General features: G+C 39.0%; 1 protein-coding gene across 1 annotated transcript in view; it reads right to left on the bottom strand.

Moving 5' to 3' along the window:
- The window catches only part of LOC137180470 (equilibrative nucleoside transporter 1-like), a 28,013-nt gene extending 9,753 nt beyond the window's left edge, over positions 1 to 18,260 (bottom strand). Inside the window, exons 1-8 of the mRNA XM_067585861.1 lie at positions 17,810 to 18,260; positions 15,546 to 15,641; positions 14,773 to 14,854; positions 14,004 to 14,176; positions 12,232 to 12,371; positions 11,840 to 11,974; positions 11,525 to 11,622; positions 9,806 to 9,884 (exon numbers count right to left, since the gene is read on the bottom strand). Coding sequence (XP_067441962.1) covers positions 9,806 to 9,884; positions 11,525 to 11,622; positions 11,840 to 11,974; positions 12,232 to 12,371; positions 14,004 to 14,176; positions 14,773 to 14,854; positions 15,546 to 15,571 — 733 coding nt within the window. The 5' untranslated portion in view covers positions 15,572 to 15,641; positions 17,810 to 18,260. The remainder of the gene's footprint in view (positions 1 to 9,805; positions 9,885 to 11,524; positions 11,623 to 11,839; positions 11,975 to 12,231; positions 12,372 to 14,003; positions 14,177 to 14,772; positions 14,855 to 15,545; positions 15,642 to 17,809) is intronic.
- Positions 18,261 to 19,382: the final 1,122 nt, after the last annotated feature.

Raw genomic sequence — 19,382 nt, forward strand, 5'->3', positions numbered from 1 at the left:
TGAATTGGCAGAGAGTGTGGCCCAATATCCCTTTAACTTCCTGAATCATAATCATCAATTAACTCATTATAAATTAATCCAAAGATTTTATTTATCTCCTAGGAAATGCTGCCAAATTTGGATTTCCCAAAGTCCTCCATGTTTATTATGTCCCCAAAAAGTAATTATGCACATATATGCCTTGAGATGACTTCTGTTGTGATATGGCGCTATATAAATAAAAATTGATTGATTGATTGATTGATATGCATATGATGTGGGCCCGAGGGTCCATTTCTTTTGGGTCAATGTGACCATTATCCTTTCTGACATAATTGAGATGAAAATACCCTGTTTGCCACACATTTTATTGTTGAACGATTTGCAGGTTTAACAGCTGCAAAGAAATTGTTGGTAATGAGATGGAAACCTCCCCATAAGCTCAGTATATATCAGTGGAAACTATTATTTTAAGACTAACTAACATTAAAAGCTTCCAGCGCTTGAGCACAAAGAGCCAAGATAGAAAACATAAACATTTTTTAGATTGTGGCTCAGAAGGTCAAATTGTTACTCGAGCTAGAATGCGTGCAGGGTCTGTGATCGATCCTCTGGTACCAGTCATTCCAACTAACTTTAAGCATTTACCTGTACACTTATCAATAGATTTTTCACATTTCCGATTTTTTCACATTTCCGATTTTTTCACATTTCCGATTCATTATTGATTCAATAGGCATGACAAAGTTCATAAGATGCTCCTTTTGATGTGCATTATTTATTTTTAGAGGGGAATATCAATAAACATTAGTGAGAACCCATGTGGTAGATATAAGAGTGTGAAAAAAGATTTTTTTCTCTGTTTTGTTTTGTTTCTTCTTTTGTATTTTTTTAGGTTAGCAGCAGCCATATAAACACAGGGTTAAAGGTCAGGTGGAAAATGACATACAGACAGCATGAGTAAGTATACTGTATATTCCACACTGTATACTTACTCAGTAAGCTGCATACTGGGAGCGCAGTGTTCTAGTGGGATAATACGGTACTATGAGCTCTTCAAGATATGATGGTGCCTGACCATTAAGGGCTTTGTAAGTTAGGAGAAGGATTTTAAATTCTATTCTAGATTTTACAGGAAGCCAATGCAGTGAAGCTAAAATGGGAGAAATGTGGTCTCTTTTTCTAGTTTTAGTCAGAACACGTGCAGCTGCATTCTGGACCAGCTGGAGAGTCTTTAGAGACTTGTTAGGGCAGCCTGATAATAAGGAATTACAATAATCCAGCCTAGAAGTAACAAATGCGTGGACTAGTTTTTCTGCATCTTTTAGGGACAGGATGTGCCTGATTTTTGTGATATTACGTAAGTGAAAAAAGGCAGTTCTTGAAAAGTATTTTATGTGGGAGTTATATCATATATCATTATATATATCATTAGATAATGTGTTTCTAAGGTGTTTAGGGCCAAGCACAATAACTTCAGTTTGGAGTTTGTTTAACTGATTGGTTTCATCAGACTTCATTGATAAATATAATTGGGTATCATCTGCATAACAATCAAAATTTATGGAGTGTTTCCTGATAATATTACCTAAAGGAAGCATATACAAGGTGAATAGAATTGGTCCAAGTCCAGAATCTTGTGGAACTCCGTGTCTAACTTTTGCCTTCATGGAGGATTCATCATTAACATGTACAAACTGAAATCGGTCTGATAAATAGGACTTAAACCAGCTTAATGCAGTTCCTTTAATGCCAATTAAATGTTCCAGTCTCTGTAATAGGATGTGATGATCAATTGTGTTACTAAGATCTGACAAGACAAGTATAGAGACAAATCCTTTGTCTGATGCAGTTAGGAGGTCATTTGTGACTTTCACCAGTGCTGTCTCTGTGCTATGATGCCTCTAAATCCTGACTGAAAATCCTCAAATAAACTATTGTTATGTAGAAAGTCACATAACTGATTAGAGACTGCTTTCTCAACGATCTTAGAGAGAAATGGAAGGTTAGATATAGGTCTATAATTGGCTAAAACACCTGAATCAAGAGTAGGCTTCTTAAGAAGAGGTTTAATTACAGCTACTTTAAAGTAAGTAAGTTTAATATATGTCAGGATTTACTGCTGTTTCTAAGGTTCCTGTGTTTGGGGAGAGAACGGTGCCTGTTGAGGGCAGGAGGTGGTTAATTTTGTCTCTAATAGTTAGAATTTTATCATTAAAGAAGCTCATAAAGTCGTTACTACTGAGAGCTATAGGAATACATGGATCAGTAGAGTTATGACTCTTTGTCAGCCAAAGTGCTGAAAAGGAACCTAGGGCAGTTTTTATTCTCTTCTATTAATGCTGAGTAACAGGCGGCTCTGGCATTACAGAGGGCCTTCCTATATGTTTTAACACTATCTTGCCAGACTAAGTGAGACTCTTCTACTTTGGTGGAACGCCAAATCCTTTCATATTTTCATGATGTTTGCTTTAATTTGCGGGTTTGGGAGTTAAACCATGGAGCTAACCTCTTATGTTTTATTATCTTCTTTTTTAAGGGGGTGATGGAGTCGAGTGTTATTCGTAATGAGCCTGCAGCTCTATCAACAAGATTATCAGTTTGGGAGGAACTAAAGTTAACATAAGAGTTCTCTGTAGTATTGAGACATGGCAGTGACTTCAGTACTGATGGAACTGCTTCCTTAAATTTATCTACAACACTATCAGAGAGACATCTAGTGAGGACATTTTTGTCTAATGATGTGTAATCCAGTAATAGGAATTCAAAAGTTATTAAGTAATGATCTGATAAAATAGGATTTTGTGGAAAAACTATTAAATGTTCAATTTCGATGCCATAAGTCAGAACAAGGTGGAGGGTGTGGTTAAGACAGTGAGTGGGATTATTTACACACTGAGAGAAGCCAGTTGAGTCTAATAATGAGATAAATGCAGTACTGAGACTGTCACTATCAACGTCCACATGAATATTAAATCACCTACTATAATTACTTTATCTGTACTAAGGACTAAGTTTGATAAAAACTCTGAGAATTCAGATCAGAGTTCAGAGTACGGACCAGGAGGACGGTTCACTAGAACACATAGAACTGGCTGTAAAGTTTTCCAGGTTGGCTGAGAGACTAAGAACAAGACTTTCTAATGAGTTATAATGAAGTTCAGGTCTAGAGTTGATAATGAGGCTGCGACTCCTCCTCCTCGGCCAGTGTCTGGAGGAATGTGAGTATTAATATGACTGGGAGGACTGGATTCATTTAGGCTGACATGTTCTTCATGACACAGCCAGGACAATCAATCAATATGATGATCTGAGATTAAATCGTTTATTAATACAGCTTCAGATGACAGAGATCTAATGTTCAAGAGTCCACATTTAATTCTCTTAAAGAGACACAGTCTCTATGTGGTTTTGGGGACAGACACAGTCTCTATGTGGTTTTGGGGACAGACACAGTCTCTATGTGGTTTTGGGGGACAGACACAGTCTCTATGTGGTTTTGGGGACAGACACAGTCTCTATGTGGTTTTGGGGGACAGACACAGTCTCTATGTGATTTTGGGGACAGACGCAGTCTCTATGTGGTTTTGGGGACAGACACAGTCTCTATGTGGTTTTGGGGACAGACACAGTCTCTATGTGGTTTTGGGGGACAGACGTGGTCTCTATGTGGTTTTGGGGACAGACACAGTCTCTATGTGGTTTTGGGCACAGACACAGTCTCTATGTGGTTTTGGGCACAGACACAGTCTCTATGTGGTTTTGGGGACAGACGTGGTCTCTATGTGGTTTTGGGGACAGACGTGGTCTCTATGTGGTTTTGGGGACAGACACAGTCTATGTGGTTTTGGGGACAGACGTGGTCTCTATGTGGTTTTGGGGACAGACACAGTCTCTATGTGGTTTTGGGGACAGACGTGGTCTCTATGTGGTTTTGGGGACAGACACAGTCTCTATGTGGTTTTGGGGACAGACGCAGTCTCTATGTGGTTTTGGGGACAGACACGGTCTCTATGTGATTTTGGGGACAGATGCGGTCTCTATGTGGTTTTGGGGACAGACACAGTCTCTATGTGGTTTTGGGGACAGATGCGGTCTCTATGTGGTTTTGGGGGACAGACGTGGTCTCTATGTGGTTTTGGGGACAGATGCGGTCTCTATGTGGTTTTGGGGACAGACGTGGTCTCTATGTGGTTTTGGGGACAGACGCAGTCTCTATGTGGTTTTGGGGGACAGACACAGTCTCTATGTGGTTTTGGGGACAGACAGTCTCTAGGTGGTTTTGGGGACAGACGTGGTCTCTATGTGGTTTTGGGGACAGATGCGGTCTCTATGTGGTTTTGGGGACAGACACAGTCTCTATGTGGTTTTGGGGACAGACGTGGTCTCTATGTGGTTTTGGGGACAGACACAGTCTCTATGTGGTTTTGGGGACAGACACAGTCTCTATGTGGTTTTGGGAACAGACACAGTCTCTATGTGGTTTTGGGGACAGACACAGTCTCTATGTGGTTTTGGGAACAGACACAGTCTCTATGTGGTTTTGGGGACAGACGTGGTCTCTGTGGTTTTGGGGACAGACACAGTCTCTATGTGGTTTTGGGAACAGACACAGTCTCTATGTGGTTTTGGGGGACAGACGTGGTCTCTATGTGGTTTTGGGGACAGACGCAGTCTCTATGTGGTTTTGGGGACAGACACAGTCTCTATGTGGTTTGGGGGACAGATGCGGTCTCTATGTGGTTTGGGGGACAGATGTGGTCTCTATGTGGTTTTGGGGACAGACACGGTCTCTATGTGGTTTTGGGGGTCAGACACAGTCTCTATGTGGTTTTGGGGGACAGACACAGTCTCTATGTGGTTTTGGGGACAGATGCGGTCTCTATGTGGTTTTGGGGACAGACGTGGTCTCTATGTGGTTTTGGGGACAGACGCAGTCTCTATGTGGTTTTGGGGACAGACACAGTCTCTAGGTGGTTTTGGGGACAGACGTGGTCTCTATGTGGTTTTGGGGACAGACGTGGTCTCTATGTGGTTTTGGGGACAGACACAGAGTCTATGTGGTTTTGGGGACAGACGTGGTCTCTATGTGGTTTTGGGGACAGACACAGTCTCTATGTGGTTTTGGGGGACAGACGTGGTCTCTGTGGTTTTGGGGACAGACACAGTCTCTATGTGGTTTTGGGGACAGATGTGGTCTCTATGTGGTTTTGGGGACAGACACGGTCTCTATGTGGTTTTGGGGGTCAGACACAGTCTCTATGTGATTTTGGGGGACAGATGTGGTCTCTATGTGGTTTTGGGGACAGACACGGTCTCTATGTGGTTTTGGGGGTCAGACACAGTCTCTATGTGGTTTTGGGGGACAGACACAGTCTCTATGTGGTTTTGGGGACAGATGCGGTCTCTATGTGGTTTTGGGGACAGACGTGGTCTCTATGTGGTTTTGGGGACAGACGCAGTCTCTATGTGGTTTTGGGGACAGACACAGTCTTTAGGTGGTTTTGGGGACAGACGTGGTCTCTATGTGGTTTTGGGGACAGATGCGGTCTCTATGTGGTTTTGGGGACAGACACAGTCTCTATGTGGTTTTGGGGACAGACGTGGTCTCTATGTGGTTTTGGGGACAGACACAGTCTCTATGTGGTTTTGGGGGACAGACGTGGTCTCTGTGGTTTTGGGGACAGACACAGTCTCTATGTGGTTTTGGGGACAGACGTGGTCTCTATGTGGTTTTGGGAACAGACACAGTCTCTATGTGGTTTTGGGGACAGACGTGGTCTCTGTGGTTTTGGGGACAGACACAGTCTCTATGTGGTTTTGGGGACAGACGTGGTCTCTATGTGGTTTTGGGGACAGACGTGGTCTCTATGTGGTTTTGGGGACAGACACAGTCTCTATGTGGTTTTGGGGACAGACACAGTCTCTATGTGGTTTTGGGAACAGACACAGTCTCTATGTGGTTTTGGGGACAGACGTGGTCTCTGTGGTTTTGGGGACAGACACAGTCTCTATGTGGTTTTGGGAACAGACACAGTCTCTATGTGGTTTTGGGGGACAGACGTGGTCTCTATGTGGTTTTGGGGACAGACGTGGTCTCTATGTGGTTTTGGGGACAGACACAGTCTCTATGTGGTTTGGGGGACAGATGCGGTCTCTATGTGGCTTTGGGGACAGACACAGTCTCTATGTGGTTTGGGGGACAGATGTGGTCTCTATGTGGTTTTGGGGACAGACACGGTCTCTATGTGGTTTTGGGGGTCAGACACAGTCTCTATGTGGTTTCGGGGACAGACACAGTCTCTATGTGGTTTTGGGGACAGACACAGTCTCTATGTGGTTTGGGGGACAGATGCGGTCTCTATGTGGCTTTGGGGACAGACACGGTCTCTATGTGGTTTTGGGGGTCAGACACAGTCTCTATGTGGTTTCGGGGACAGACACAGTCTCTATGTGGTTTCGGGGACAGACACAGTCTCTATGTGGTTTTGGGGACAGACGTGGTCTCTATGTGGTTTTGGGGACAGACACAGTCTCTATGTGGTTTTGGGGACAGATGTGGTCTCTATGTGGTTTTGGGGACAGACACGGTCTCTATGTGGTTTTGGGGACAGACGTGGTCTCTATGTGGTTTTGGGTGGGTAACTGCTCTAATGGAGGTGCAGAGAAGTGTGTAGGACTGCAGCTCTGCTTCCTGGTCTCAGCTCTGGGTTGTCATGGTTTTGGTCTACTAATAAACTCAGCCATATTTCTAGATATGAGAGCAGCTCCATCCAGAGTGGGATGTATGCCGTCTCTCCTAACCAGACCAGGTCTTCACCAGAAAGTCTGCCAGTTATCTATGAAGCCCACATCGTTTGCTGGACGCCACCTCGACAGCCAGCGGTTGAATGATGACATGCGGCTGTACATGACATCACTGGTCAGATCAGGCAGCGGTCCAGAGGAAACTACAGAGTCCCACATTGTTTCAAAGCATGTTTAGCAGATCACCAAGAGTGACTACAGAGGAGGTGTTCAGGTACATTGTTGAGTGTAGGCCAACTGTGTTTTGGAAGCACTCAGAGCCCAATACACAATGACTGTAGTTACACATGTGGTAATTGTGAAGCACCACTACAGACAAATCTTCAAACATACCCACTCAAATCTGAACTGAAGGCACAGAAAATATGAATGATATAAGAGCCCAGTATGATCGATTCACTCTATTTTAGGATGCACATTATTTTATTTTTAAATGCAGCCCTTATTTTACTTGAATAGATAAAAGAACATGTATTTCTTAATGGAATACTTATTATTTTAAACTTTTGTATATAATATAATGTTAGTTTCTTTCATGTTGGTGTATATACTCATTCACACCTCACATCAACTGTATTCATTTTTTTATGCATTGAAGTAGGAAGCCAAACAATCACGGGCACTGCACTAGTCCTGAACTAAACTAAACTAAACTAAACTAAAGTTAAACTAAACTAGACTAAACTAAACTAAACTAAACTAAAGTTAAACTAAACTAGACTAAACTAAACTAAACTAAAGTTAAACTAAACTAGACTAGACTAAACTAAACTAAACTAAACTAAAGTTAAACTAAAGTTAAACTAAACTAAACTAAACTAAACTAAACTAAAGTTAAACTAAACTAAACTAAACTGAACTGAACTAAACTAAACTAAAGTTAAACTAAACTAAACTTAACTAAACTAAACTAAACTGAACTGAACTAAACTAAACTAAAGTTAAACTAAACTAAACTAAACTGAACTAAACTAAACTAAACTAAAGTTAAACTAAACTAAACTAAACTGAACTGAACTGAACTGAACTGAACTAAACTAAACTAAACTAAACTAAAGTTAAACTAAACTAAACTAAACTGAACTGAACTGAACTGAACTAAACTAAACTAAAGTTAAACTAAACTAAACTAAACTAAACTAAACTAAACTGAACTGAACTAAACTAAACTAAAGTTAAACTAAACTAAACTAAACTAAACTGAACTAAAATAAACTAAACTAAAGTTAAACTAAACTAAACTGAACTAAACTAAACTAAAGTTAAACTAAACTAAACTAAACTAAACTAAACTAAACTAAACTAAACTAAACTAAAGTTAAACTAAACTAAACTAAACTGAACTGAACTAAACTAAATTGAACTAAACTAAACTAAACTAAACTAAACTAAACTAAAGTTAAACTAAACTAAACTAAACTAAACTAAACTAAAGTTAAACTAAACTAAACTAAACTAAACTGAACTGAACTGAACTGAACTAAACTAAACTAAACTAAACTAAAGTTAAACTAAACTAAACTAAACTAAACTAAACTAAACTAAACTAAAGTTAAACTAAACTAAACTAAACTAAACTAAACTAAAGTTAAACTAAACTAAACTAAACTAAACTGAACTGAACTGAACTAAACTAAACTGAACTGAACTAAACTAAACTAAACTGAACTAAACTAAAGTTAAACTAAACTAAACTGAACTGAACTGAACTGAACTAAACTAAATTGAACTAAACTAAAGTTAAACTAAACTAAACTGAACTGAACTGAACTGAACTAAACTAAACTAAACTAAACTGAACTGAACTGAACTGAACTAAACTAAACTAAATTGAACTAAACTAAAGTTAAACTAAACTAAACTGAACTGAACTGAACTAAACTAAAGTTAAACTAAACTAAAGTTAAACTAAACTGAACTAAACTAAAGTTAAACTAAACTAAACTGAACTGAACTAAACTAAACTAAACTGAACTAAACTAAAGTTAAACTAAACTAAACTAAACTGAACTGAACTGAACTAAACTAAACTAAACTAAACTGAACTGAACTGAACTGAACTAAACTAAACTGAACTGAACTAAACTAAACTAAACTGAACTAAACTAAAGTTAAACTAAACTAAACTAAACTGAACTGAACTGAACTAAACTAAACTAAACTAAACTAAACTGAACTGAACTGAACTAAACTAAACTGAACTGAACTAAACTAAACTAAATTGAACTAAACTAAAGTTAAACTAAACTAAACTGAACTGAACTGAACTGAACTAAACTAAACTAAACTAAACTAAACTAAACTGAACTGAACTGAACTGAACTAAACTAAACTAAATTGAACTAAACTAAAGTTAAACTAAACTAAACTGAACTGAACTGAACTAAACTAAAGTTAAACTAAACTAAAGTTAAACTAAACTGAACTAAACTAAAGTTAAACTAAACTAAACTGAACTGAACTAAACTAAACTAAACTGAACTAAACTAAAGTTAAACTAAACTAAACTAAACTGAACTGAACTGAACTAAACTAAACTAAACTAAACTAAACTAAACTAAACTAAAGTTAAACTAAACTAAACTAAACTGAACTGAACTGAACTGAACTAAACTAAACTGAACTAAACTAAAGTTAAACTAAACTGAACTAAACTAAACTAAACTAAACTAAACTAAAGTTAAACTAAACTAAACTAAACTAAACTAAACTGAACTAAACTAAAGTTAAACTAAACTGAACTGAACTAAACTAAACTAAACTAAAGTTAAACTAAACTGAACTAAACTAAACTAAACTAAACTAAAGTTAAACTAAACTAAACTAAACTAAACTAAACTAAACTAAACTAAACTGAACTAAACTAAAGTTAAACTAAACTGAACTGAACTAAACTAAACTAAACTAAACTAAAGTTAAACTAAACTAAACTAAACTAAACTGAACTAAACTAAAGTTAAACTTAGGTTTTCCTGTAGTCTGTGTTGTGGATCAGAGTGTGGATGTGTTTATTTTGTACCTTTGTTCTTCAGATTTAAAGAGTTCTTCTCGTCTGATCTCTGTTTACTGTTTCTCTCCTGGTAAAACTGGAAAAATTCCTAAAAACAGACATGAAATATCAAATATTTCAGCCAACGAAATCTGATTGAATGATAACCAGAGTAAAATAAACAGGTGTTTTACATGTGTGTGTCAGGTGTTTTACATGTGTGCCAGGTGTGTGTCAGGTGTTTTACATGTGTATGTCAGGTGTGTTACAGGTGTTTTACACGTGTGTGTCAGGTGTGTTACAGGTGTTTTACACGTGTATGTCAGGTGTTTTACATGTGTCAGGTGTTTTACATGTGTGTCAGGTGTTTTACATGTGTGTGTCAGGTGTTTTACATGTGTGTCAGGTGTTTTACATGTGTGTGTCAGGTGTGTGTCAGGTGTTTTACACGTGTGTGTCAGGTGTTTTACACGTGTGTGTCAGGTGTTTTACATGTGTCTGTCAGGTGTTTTACACGTGTGTGTCAGGTGTTTTACATGTGTCTGTCAGGTGTGTTACAGGTGTTTTACATGTGCATGTCAGGTGTTTTACATGTGTGTGTCAGGTGTTTTACACATGTGTGTCAGGTGTTTTACACGTGTGTGTCAGGTGTTTTACACGTGTGTGTCAGGTGTTTTACATGTGTCTGTCAGGTGTTTTACACGTGTGTGTCAGGTGTTTTACATGTGTCTGTCAGGTGTGTTACAGGTGTTTTACATGTGCATGTCAGGTGTTTTACATGTGTGTGTCAGGTGTTTTACATGTGTGTGTCAGGTGTTTTACACGTGTGTGTCAGGTGTTTTACACGTGTGTGTCAGGTGTTTTACACATGTGTGTCAGGTGTTTTACACGTGTGTGTCAGGTGTTTTACATGTGTGTCAGGTGTTTTACATGTGTGTGTCAGGTGTGTGTCAGGTGTTTTACACGTGTGTGTCAGGTGTTTTACACGTGTGTGTCAGGTGTTTTACATGTGTCTGTCAGGTGTTTTACACGTGTGTGTCAGGTGTTTTACATGTGTCTGTCAGGTGTGTTACAGGTGTTTTACATGTGCATGTCAGGTGTTTTACACGTGTGTGTCAGGTGTTTTACACGTGTGTGTCAGGTGTTTTACATGTGTCTGTCAGGTGTTTTACACATGTGTGTCAGGTGTTTTACATGTGTCTGTCAGGTGTGTTACAGGTGTTTTACATGTGCATGTCAGGTGTTTTACACGTGTGTGTCAGGTGTTTTACACGTGTGTGTCAGGTGTTTTACACGTGTGTGTCAGGTGTTTTACATGTGTCTGTCAGGTGTTTTACACGTGTGTGTCAGGTGTTTTACATGTGTCTGTCAGGTGTGTTACAGGTGTTTTACATGTGCATGTCAGGTGTTTTACACGTGTGTGTCAGGTGTTTTACACGTGTGTGTCAGGTGTTTTACATGTGTCTGTCAGGTGTGTTATAGGTGTTTGTTACAAGAGTGTGTCAGTTGTGTGTCACGTGTGTTAAAGATGTGTTAAAGGTGTGTTACAGATGTTTTACATATGTATGCCAGGTGTGTATCAAGTGTGTATTACGGGTGTGTGTGTCAGGTGTGTGTTACAGGTGTGTGTGTCAGTTGTGTGTCATGTCTGTTATAGACGTGTTACAGTAAAGTGTGTGTGTATGTTACAAGTGTGTGTGTCAGGTGTGTGTTACAGGTGTGTGTCAGGTGTAGAGCTGTGAGTGTTACCAGTTTAGGAAGCATGATGTAGGAGAGGATGGACAGAAAAATAACAGCACAGGCTGTGATGAAATAACCAAATGCAGCATCCTGCAGCTCTGAACCACCTGGAGGTGAAAAGGACAAAAAGATGGAATGAGGACGAAATAATAATTTTCATGTTCAGTTTTTGACTCTAACAGTAGAAAACATGTTTACATCATCAGTTTGACACCCAGCAGTAATAAGGTCAGAGGTTTTGAAGTGACAGTAGAGCACAGATGGACAGATTATTAAATCTCTAATGAAAGACAGATTAGTATTTATTATTGTTAATGATCGGACTTGCGATGGCGCAGATCATGGCGAAGGCTGCAAACGTTCCACCGAGTCCCTGACCACTCATGATGGGAGTCGTGTATGAAGCCGGCAGCAAGCCAGCCATCCCAAAGAGACTGCCCTGCAGCACAGCCCCAAACGCTGCAACAAACAAACAAACAAACAAACTGGCCAAGGCTGTCTGAAATCACCGTCTGTACATAGTGAACTATATTCACGCTCTGTCATTTTATCTGCGTGTGTAAATGTGTCAACTGTAGAGCTTCACAACCACCGACAGAACAAAACAACTACAGTCCACTACTGTCTGCTAACAATCCCACCATGTAATGCTCCATGTTTTATAGATGTGAAAATGACGATGATTAGTGAGACTGAAATCTGGATTTGCAACTCACAGTTGATGATGACGATCTTCACCATGGTGATGGAAAAGAAGGGCAGCGGCTGCAGGGGAACTTTGACGAGAATGGCGGTGACCATGAAGACGACCATGATGACCAGCAGACCACCCATCACACGCAGCCTCTGAGGAATCCTGTTAGGAAAAAGACGCTCTTTCAAAGGTGTGTGAAACCCCTGATATACAGCTCAGCCTCTGACACCTGTTTCAGATGTTATCAACCCATTAAATCAGTTGTTATCACTACCATTATAATGCTTCAGACAAGGCAGACTCTATATGCCAGTAGGTGCATATCAACCCATTGTAATAGGACCATGGTACATACCAGTAAGTGAATAGGACCATAATATGCTGCTATGTCATGTTATGCTACAAAATGATCATGTTTTATGGTGTGACAACACTGTAGTTAAAGTCTGGTAAGGTTTAGGCACAAAAACCAAACAGCACTTAAAAATGTAGTAAAAATTAAAATTGAAATGGGAAGCGAAGTGGTCTAAAACAGTCTCCAACAGTTGTCTCTAACTCTAACCCTAACCCTAACCCATATTGCCATATAACTAACTAACCTGCTAGCTTGGTTAGCATGGTGCATTTACAGTCTATGCTTAACTGTGATAATGCTAATGCTAATTTTTGGTAGCAAAAAACAGGCCTAAAACCAATAAAACAAAATATACCCAAAAAAACTGAACATCTGACTTTCAACCAAACACTAAACAAAACACAACAAATGCTGTTTTAGGCAACCAAATTGTTACAATTAAGTTTTATGAACTGAAAACACACTGAAATAGCGAGAGCAACACCTATACTGTGAATCTGGGGTTATACCATGGTTTGTTAAGTCCCAGTGGTAGCAACTTGTCAATCAGAAGGTAGCCACCCCCTAAAGCATACGCTGCTTCATCATCTATTTTATTCTAAATGGGACCATAATATACAAAATGAACATCATGCTGTGTTGAAAAAAACAAGCAATTGAGACCATAAACTCATTAGGAAAGTGTTTACTGAGGTAATAAATCAAGTAAGAAGTAGGGTCATTTTCTCATAGACTTCCATACAGTCTGATTTATTTTTGCAACCAGTTGAGTTGCCCCCTGTTGGCCATTAGAGAGAATGCAGGTTTAAGGCACTTCCACACTGGCTTCACTTTTCAGACCTGAAGCCGTGTATGTATTATAAGAGCTGGTTACCAGACCAAAAATGGCACCCATTCAATCCAATGAGAATTGTTTGGCTGGCATATATGTCAAATTTTTTTTCTAGCTTCTAGGTTTGCTTCGGTGTTGTGCGGCCCACTGAATATGCGCAATAGTGTTTCTCCAGCTGGCCCCGTCTGTAGGTTCCTGCTCAGCCCATAGACTTTACATTATGTTGATGTCATGGTTTTTTACTCACTTTTCTCAGCTTCAGGAAAGTTTTACAAATATAAAACCTCCATGAATCAAAAAGTCATAATAGAAAGAGTAATAATTGACCTTGTTTATAGTTCGACATGTCCTGTCAACAGTTTTACAGTTGTCTTTTTCTCAATAGTGGTCTAAGGGGAAAATGCTTTTTGGGTCGCAGGGGGATTTTTCACTGCAATACCGCGAGTGACCACTGGGAACAAACTGGCTGTGATGCTGAGTGGTGGCGCCCTATCCAGCTCTTATAATACATCCATGAGCTACCCACTTGTATACAGCTCAGCCTCTGATATACAACTGATATATGAACACTACTCTTTGTTGGTTCCAGCAGTGTTGGAGGACTTACAGTGAGTGCAGGAAGGAGTTGAGGCAGGTGAAGATGAGCAGCGGCAGCATGGCGCACAGCGTCATCACGTTGTTGAATTTGGCCTCCAGGAGGCTGCGCTGCTCACCTGCTGCCTCTGTCTCATTGGCTGAAGTACTGACCAATGAGGAGTCCTTCAGACGGCTGGTGAAGTACTAGAGAGAAAGACAGTGAGAAAATGAACACAAAAATAGACAAAGATATGTTTCTTTTTCTTCATGAATCTGCTTGTTAAAGAGTAACCATGCCAACATATTTATTCAAGAGAAGAATGGGTGGGACAACAACTGAAGGGAATGTGGCCTCGTGGCTACATAGTGTGTGATGTAGGGGTCAGGACACCAACTGACCACCACTCAGTGTAGCAAGAATAGATGTAGAGCTGGTAGTCAGAGCTAACCAGCCATGAGCAGCTGACTTTTCTGTGTCCACGAAAAGGAATAAATCTTTGGGTCATTTGTATAACCATGGACTGATTTCAAAGACCTTCTGCTCTGTTTCTGTATCACCTCAAATGTTTCTGATGCTTTAATAAGAACTTTAGGAGGTTTCCTTACTGGCAAGACCTTATTTATGCAGATAGTCACTGTGGTTCAGGGGCTGCAGTAATTCTAATTTGGGCAAGTAATTTTTTGTTTTTGCTCCAAAACAAGAGTGGAGTGGAAGAGGTTAAATTCTCTCTGTGTCAAAATAAATGCTCTGAGCAGAATACTGTATGTAGATGGAGGACAGATAGGAAATTATGTCACACCATGGTTGCAGTCATGAAGAAGTTCCAGGGTAGCAGCGTTCCTAAACCAAGCATGAAGAGGATCAGCCAGACGCCCCAATACCTGCAGGAAGTTATTTCAAAATAAAAGCAGATTACAGCGTGATACTGATAATAATAATGAGTGTCAGTGTGAGCAGATACATAAGAGTTAAACATGTTTATAATAATTGTAAAAGTAATGAAAGGATTGGCTTTTCATTTTAATAACTCTGTGTGCCTTTGAACAGACATGTTCTTTTGTTATTGTTGAGGCCCCAATGGCCTTCTCCATCCTGTTTCATGCCTAAGAACGCAATATTCTAGGTCTTAGTATAAGCAAGACATGTTAAGGGGACACCATATCTGGCTTGGGGCCCTTGGTTTCTTGAGTCTTTGGGAAATGTGACTCTTGTATAACATACATGTGCATGTCCATCCAATCACAGATAATTTCTCTGTTCCTTCTGCAACTATAATAGATTAGATTTGTTTGGTGAGACAAACTGATGAAAATGGGTCAATACTGAACTTCACAGTGTATTGATCTTTGTAATTCAATTAGAAAATATCAATTGATCAAATAATTCAGCAGAATGGCAGCAATGGATTGGATCACAGATTGTGTTTTTAATATTCAGACTTTAACTGGAAACTAAAACCACCAGAAAACATCTGTAACACCCAGCAGTATTGATTAGTGTATCTAAAGGATTCATCAATAACTGATCAGTACTGATTGTTTTTCATTAGAACACAAATTTTTTTTGACTCACTTGTCTCTTGGTGAGCTGACGGCCATTTTCCTGTGAAGAACTGATCAACTGATCAACCGAAGAACTGATGGATTGAAGAATTGATCACCTAATGGCCTGCAGACATGTAAAGCAGCTCAGTGAATGTCACAGACAGATAAAGACAGACAAGCTGATCTTCTTTCTGAGCTGCTGAAACAAACCTGACTGATCCATAAATGAATCAACCAATACATCCATTAATAAGGCAAGGCAAGTTTATTTGTATAGCACATTTCAACAACAAGGCAATTCAAGCTGCTTTAAATAGAGCATAAAAGGCATCAAGACAGAATATAAAAGCAGCACAAGTAAAAAAAGACATTTAAATATAATTAAAAAGTGTTGAATTTGGAAATAAAAAAGGCTAAAAAGGAATAAGACATAAAACAGAAGAAATAAAAGTTACAGTGCAGTCTAAAATATTAACCCTCAAATATGGTTTAATAAAAGGCAGCAGCAAACAGAAAAGTCTTCAGCTGTGTTTTAGGAGCTGAGAGTTGCAGCAGAGCTAAAATAAATCACACAGTTGTATGAATCAATAATCAAATGTTCATGTCTGATCAGTCAGAGGTTTGCAAAGGTTCGGCATTTTTACTTTCACTTTAATTTTTCAAACATTAAAGCTGGAGACGTGATCAATAAACATCAGAGTCACTGCATTAAAAACTGTTCAATATACAATATTATAGAACAGGTAGTTAAAATCTCGCAATCTTATTGGTTGATAGCCATGGTATAATGAGCATATACTACAATGTTTAATGTCCTTTTACATTTCTATTCTTAATTAAAGCTGCAAGCAGTGATGATCGGGCCCTCGGACCCTTGTGCATGTCGGGGCATGCTGCAGTCAAAGTGCTGTTATTGCATAGCAACATGATACAGCAGTACATTTACCAGAGGGCACCTGACATGGACATACATGTTCATGAATATTGAACATTATTGTATTGTACACAACTATCACTTCCTGTGTCCACTATGTGGCGCTAGAGAACACCCACTAATTACATGTCATGGTGCTGTATATCTTATGTAGATCACACCATGTAAATTTCATGTAAATCGGATGATGTTTGTCATATTAGACTGACTTCCTGTTGTCAGTAGGCGGCGCTATGACTATGATTTAATATTGACATGTAGATATGTTCAGGCCTGGACTCTTATCAAACATGAGAAATCTGAGACAGATTGGACAGAGTCCAGTGGAGTTACAACAACTTCTGTTTCATGGCAAAACATGCAAATTGACTGGCACGCCCTGCCAAGGGCGTTCCATGAAAACTCAAGGTTTTGAAAACTTTTCATTGCACAGGTCTTTAGATGACACCAACAAAATTTGAAGTCAATCTGGTTAATTCTCTAGGAAGAGATTGTTAAAGTAAAATGCCTGCAAATGGCAAAAACTGTCGAAAAATTGACTGACTTCCTGTTGGGCTTAGGGTATGGCTCCAAGAGGATTTTTTAAAAGTCTGGACGTGATACATATGCCTACCAAATTTTGTTCATCTACATTGAATTCAAAGGGAGGGTTTTGACTTTGAAATTTTGTAGAGGGCACAACTGATGGTTTGATGTAGTAGTTTGAACAAAGGTGCAAAATTTCATGAGTTTTCAATCACTTTAGCCCCTCAAAAATGTGATAAAATGTTGCTCACAATCTGTAAACAAACAGAGACGACACAGAGCTCCATAAGCCGCTGTCTCCGCAGCACCATAGTTTACTGTTTGTGGTTAAATGTGTTGAATTTCACTTCCTGTCTGTCACTCTGAAAAAAAAGGAACTGAAATTGTCAAGTCCACAAATTAACATTTCATAATAAAATACTTCAGACTCAAGACACATTTCAAAATAAAAGGATTTTGAAAGATGCTTCCTTCCAGGACACCAAAAGCTGCAGTACAGTACATACATATAATGTCTTTACCATGGCAACAACCCCCACAAGACAAGCCCCGCCCCCTGTTAGGCATTCAGGGACACTCTGAAATCTGAGAGGCAGAACAGGAACCTGCCGCTTCTGTTTGTGTGCAGACTTCGGAGTGTCCATGAACGCAGCATCCGCAGAAACACGTGTAATGTGACTGCATATGGAGAAGTGACTCTGAAACTGTCACATGTCTGTTTCTTCTGTATTCACAGTATTCAATCAGTTCAAACTGTTTGTCCCGCAGAACACCAACATGTCACATATCAACACATATCATCATATATATCAGAGCAAAGAAATCAAACTTACCTTCCCTAGCTCTGAGTGTTGTCTAGATGTTCTCTGAGTGTTGTCTAGATGTCTTCTGAATGTTGTCCAGATGTTCTCTGAATGTTGTCCAGATGTTCTCTGAAATTTGTCCAGATGTTCTCTGAATGTTGTCCAGATGTTCTCTGAATGTTGTCCAGATGTTCTCTGAATGTTGTCCAGATGTTCTCTGAAATTTGTCCAAATTGTTCCTGCTGGTTAAACTTCAACAACAATCAGATTCAGTCTTGTTTGTGAAAACTCAGTTTTACGGTTGAATGTTCTTCAGTTCTTCTGTTAAACGTTTTTCTGCTGAACATTCTTCATTTGTTCTTTTAAAAATTCTTCAGTTGGGTTAGTTGTGAGTCTTTCTGTCTTCTTAAAATCCTTTTCCTCTTGCATTGAGATTCCTCTTCGTGTGTCTCCCTGCTGCTGCAGTTTCAGCAGAATCTGTTCTTCCCTTTCAGCCTGCAGTGACCTTTGACCTTTGACCTCTGATAACAGTGAATGAAGTGCACTTTGTTCCTGTGTAAATGACAATGATGTGATAACAGCAGAGCAGAGTCTAGATAACCAACAGAAAACAAAGGATTGTATTGATGATATGAAATGATAGAGGCACAGGTCAAATTAATACAAAAACTCATCTAATGATAAAATAACCTCATAAACATTCTCCCCTCCACGTTATGACCAGATTCAACCCTACTTGGCTTTTTCACAGTTCCACATGGATTACCTATGAGCTACTGGTCCCATGATAATTAGGGGTAGAATAGATTATAGAATGAAGGTGAGGTTGGACTCAGGTATGGCGGTGGGGGGTTAAGGTTAGGTACTGTAGAGTAGGATGGTCGTGGTCATTGATGAGGGTCAGGTTAGAAAGGGACAGTACATGGATTTATGAACCATGGAGCCCCCCTGGAGGAAGCCCCTCAGGTCCCAGATATCCAGGTCACCACACAAAGGAATGCCCCCCACTGGGTAAGTCAAAATAGGTAAAAGTAAATAAAAGAATATTTGAAATAAATAAAGAATATAAAAATAAAAATAAATATAGAATCATTTGATAAGATATTATTAAATGTATTAAGATATTTCTGGACACTCCCCATATCAGTAAAAAGGAAAAAACCCGAATATATATATAAATGGTTAATAAAACCTTAAACTCCTGAAAAGTTGTAGCAAAAGTGCTACAAGATAAGTGCCTTAAAACATGCAAAGCAATACAATTTGGTAACACTCACTATAATAAACTAATACTATAATCTATTTATAAAACTGTATAATTAAAGTTATAACTTCTAAGCACTCATAAATGTTCATAATGATTTACAACAATAGGGTTAGGAAAGTTAGATAATAAGATAACCACAACCACAAAGGAAACATACACTGTGTGTGGAGGATTGTTATCTGCCTCTTGAAGATACCACAGTCTATGTCCATAAAATAACAAGTAAATATAGATAATAATAATAATGAATATTCATAATAAATAATCATAAATCTGATTCTCCCCCTCGGAGAGTCAGGGCATTCTTTTGGGTCCCTGGTTGAATCTGGTCAGCGA

This window comes from Thunnus thynnus, chromosome 3 (assembly GCF_963924715.1).
Source record: "Thunnus thynnus chromosome 3, fThuThy2.1, whole genome shotgun sequence".
In the NCBI taxonomy this organism is placed as follows: Eukaryota; Metazoa; Chordata; class Actinopteri; order Scombriformes; family Scombridae; genus Thunnus; species Thunnus thynnus.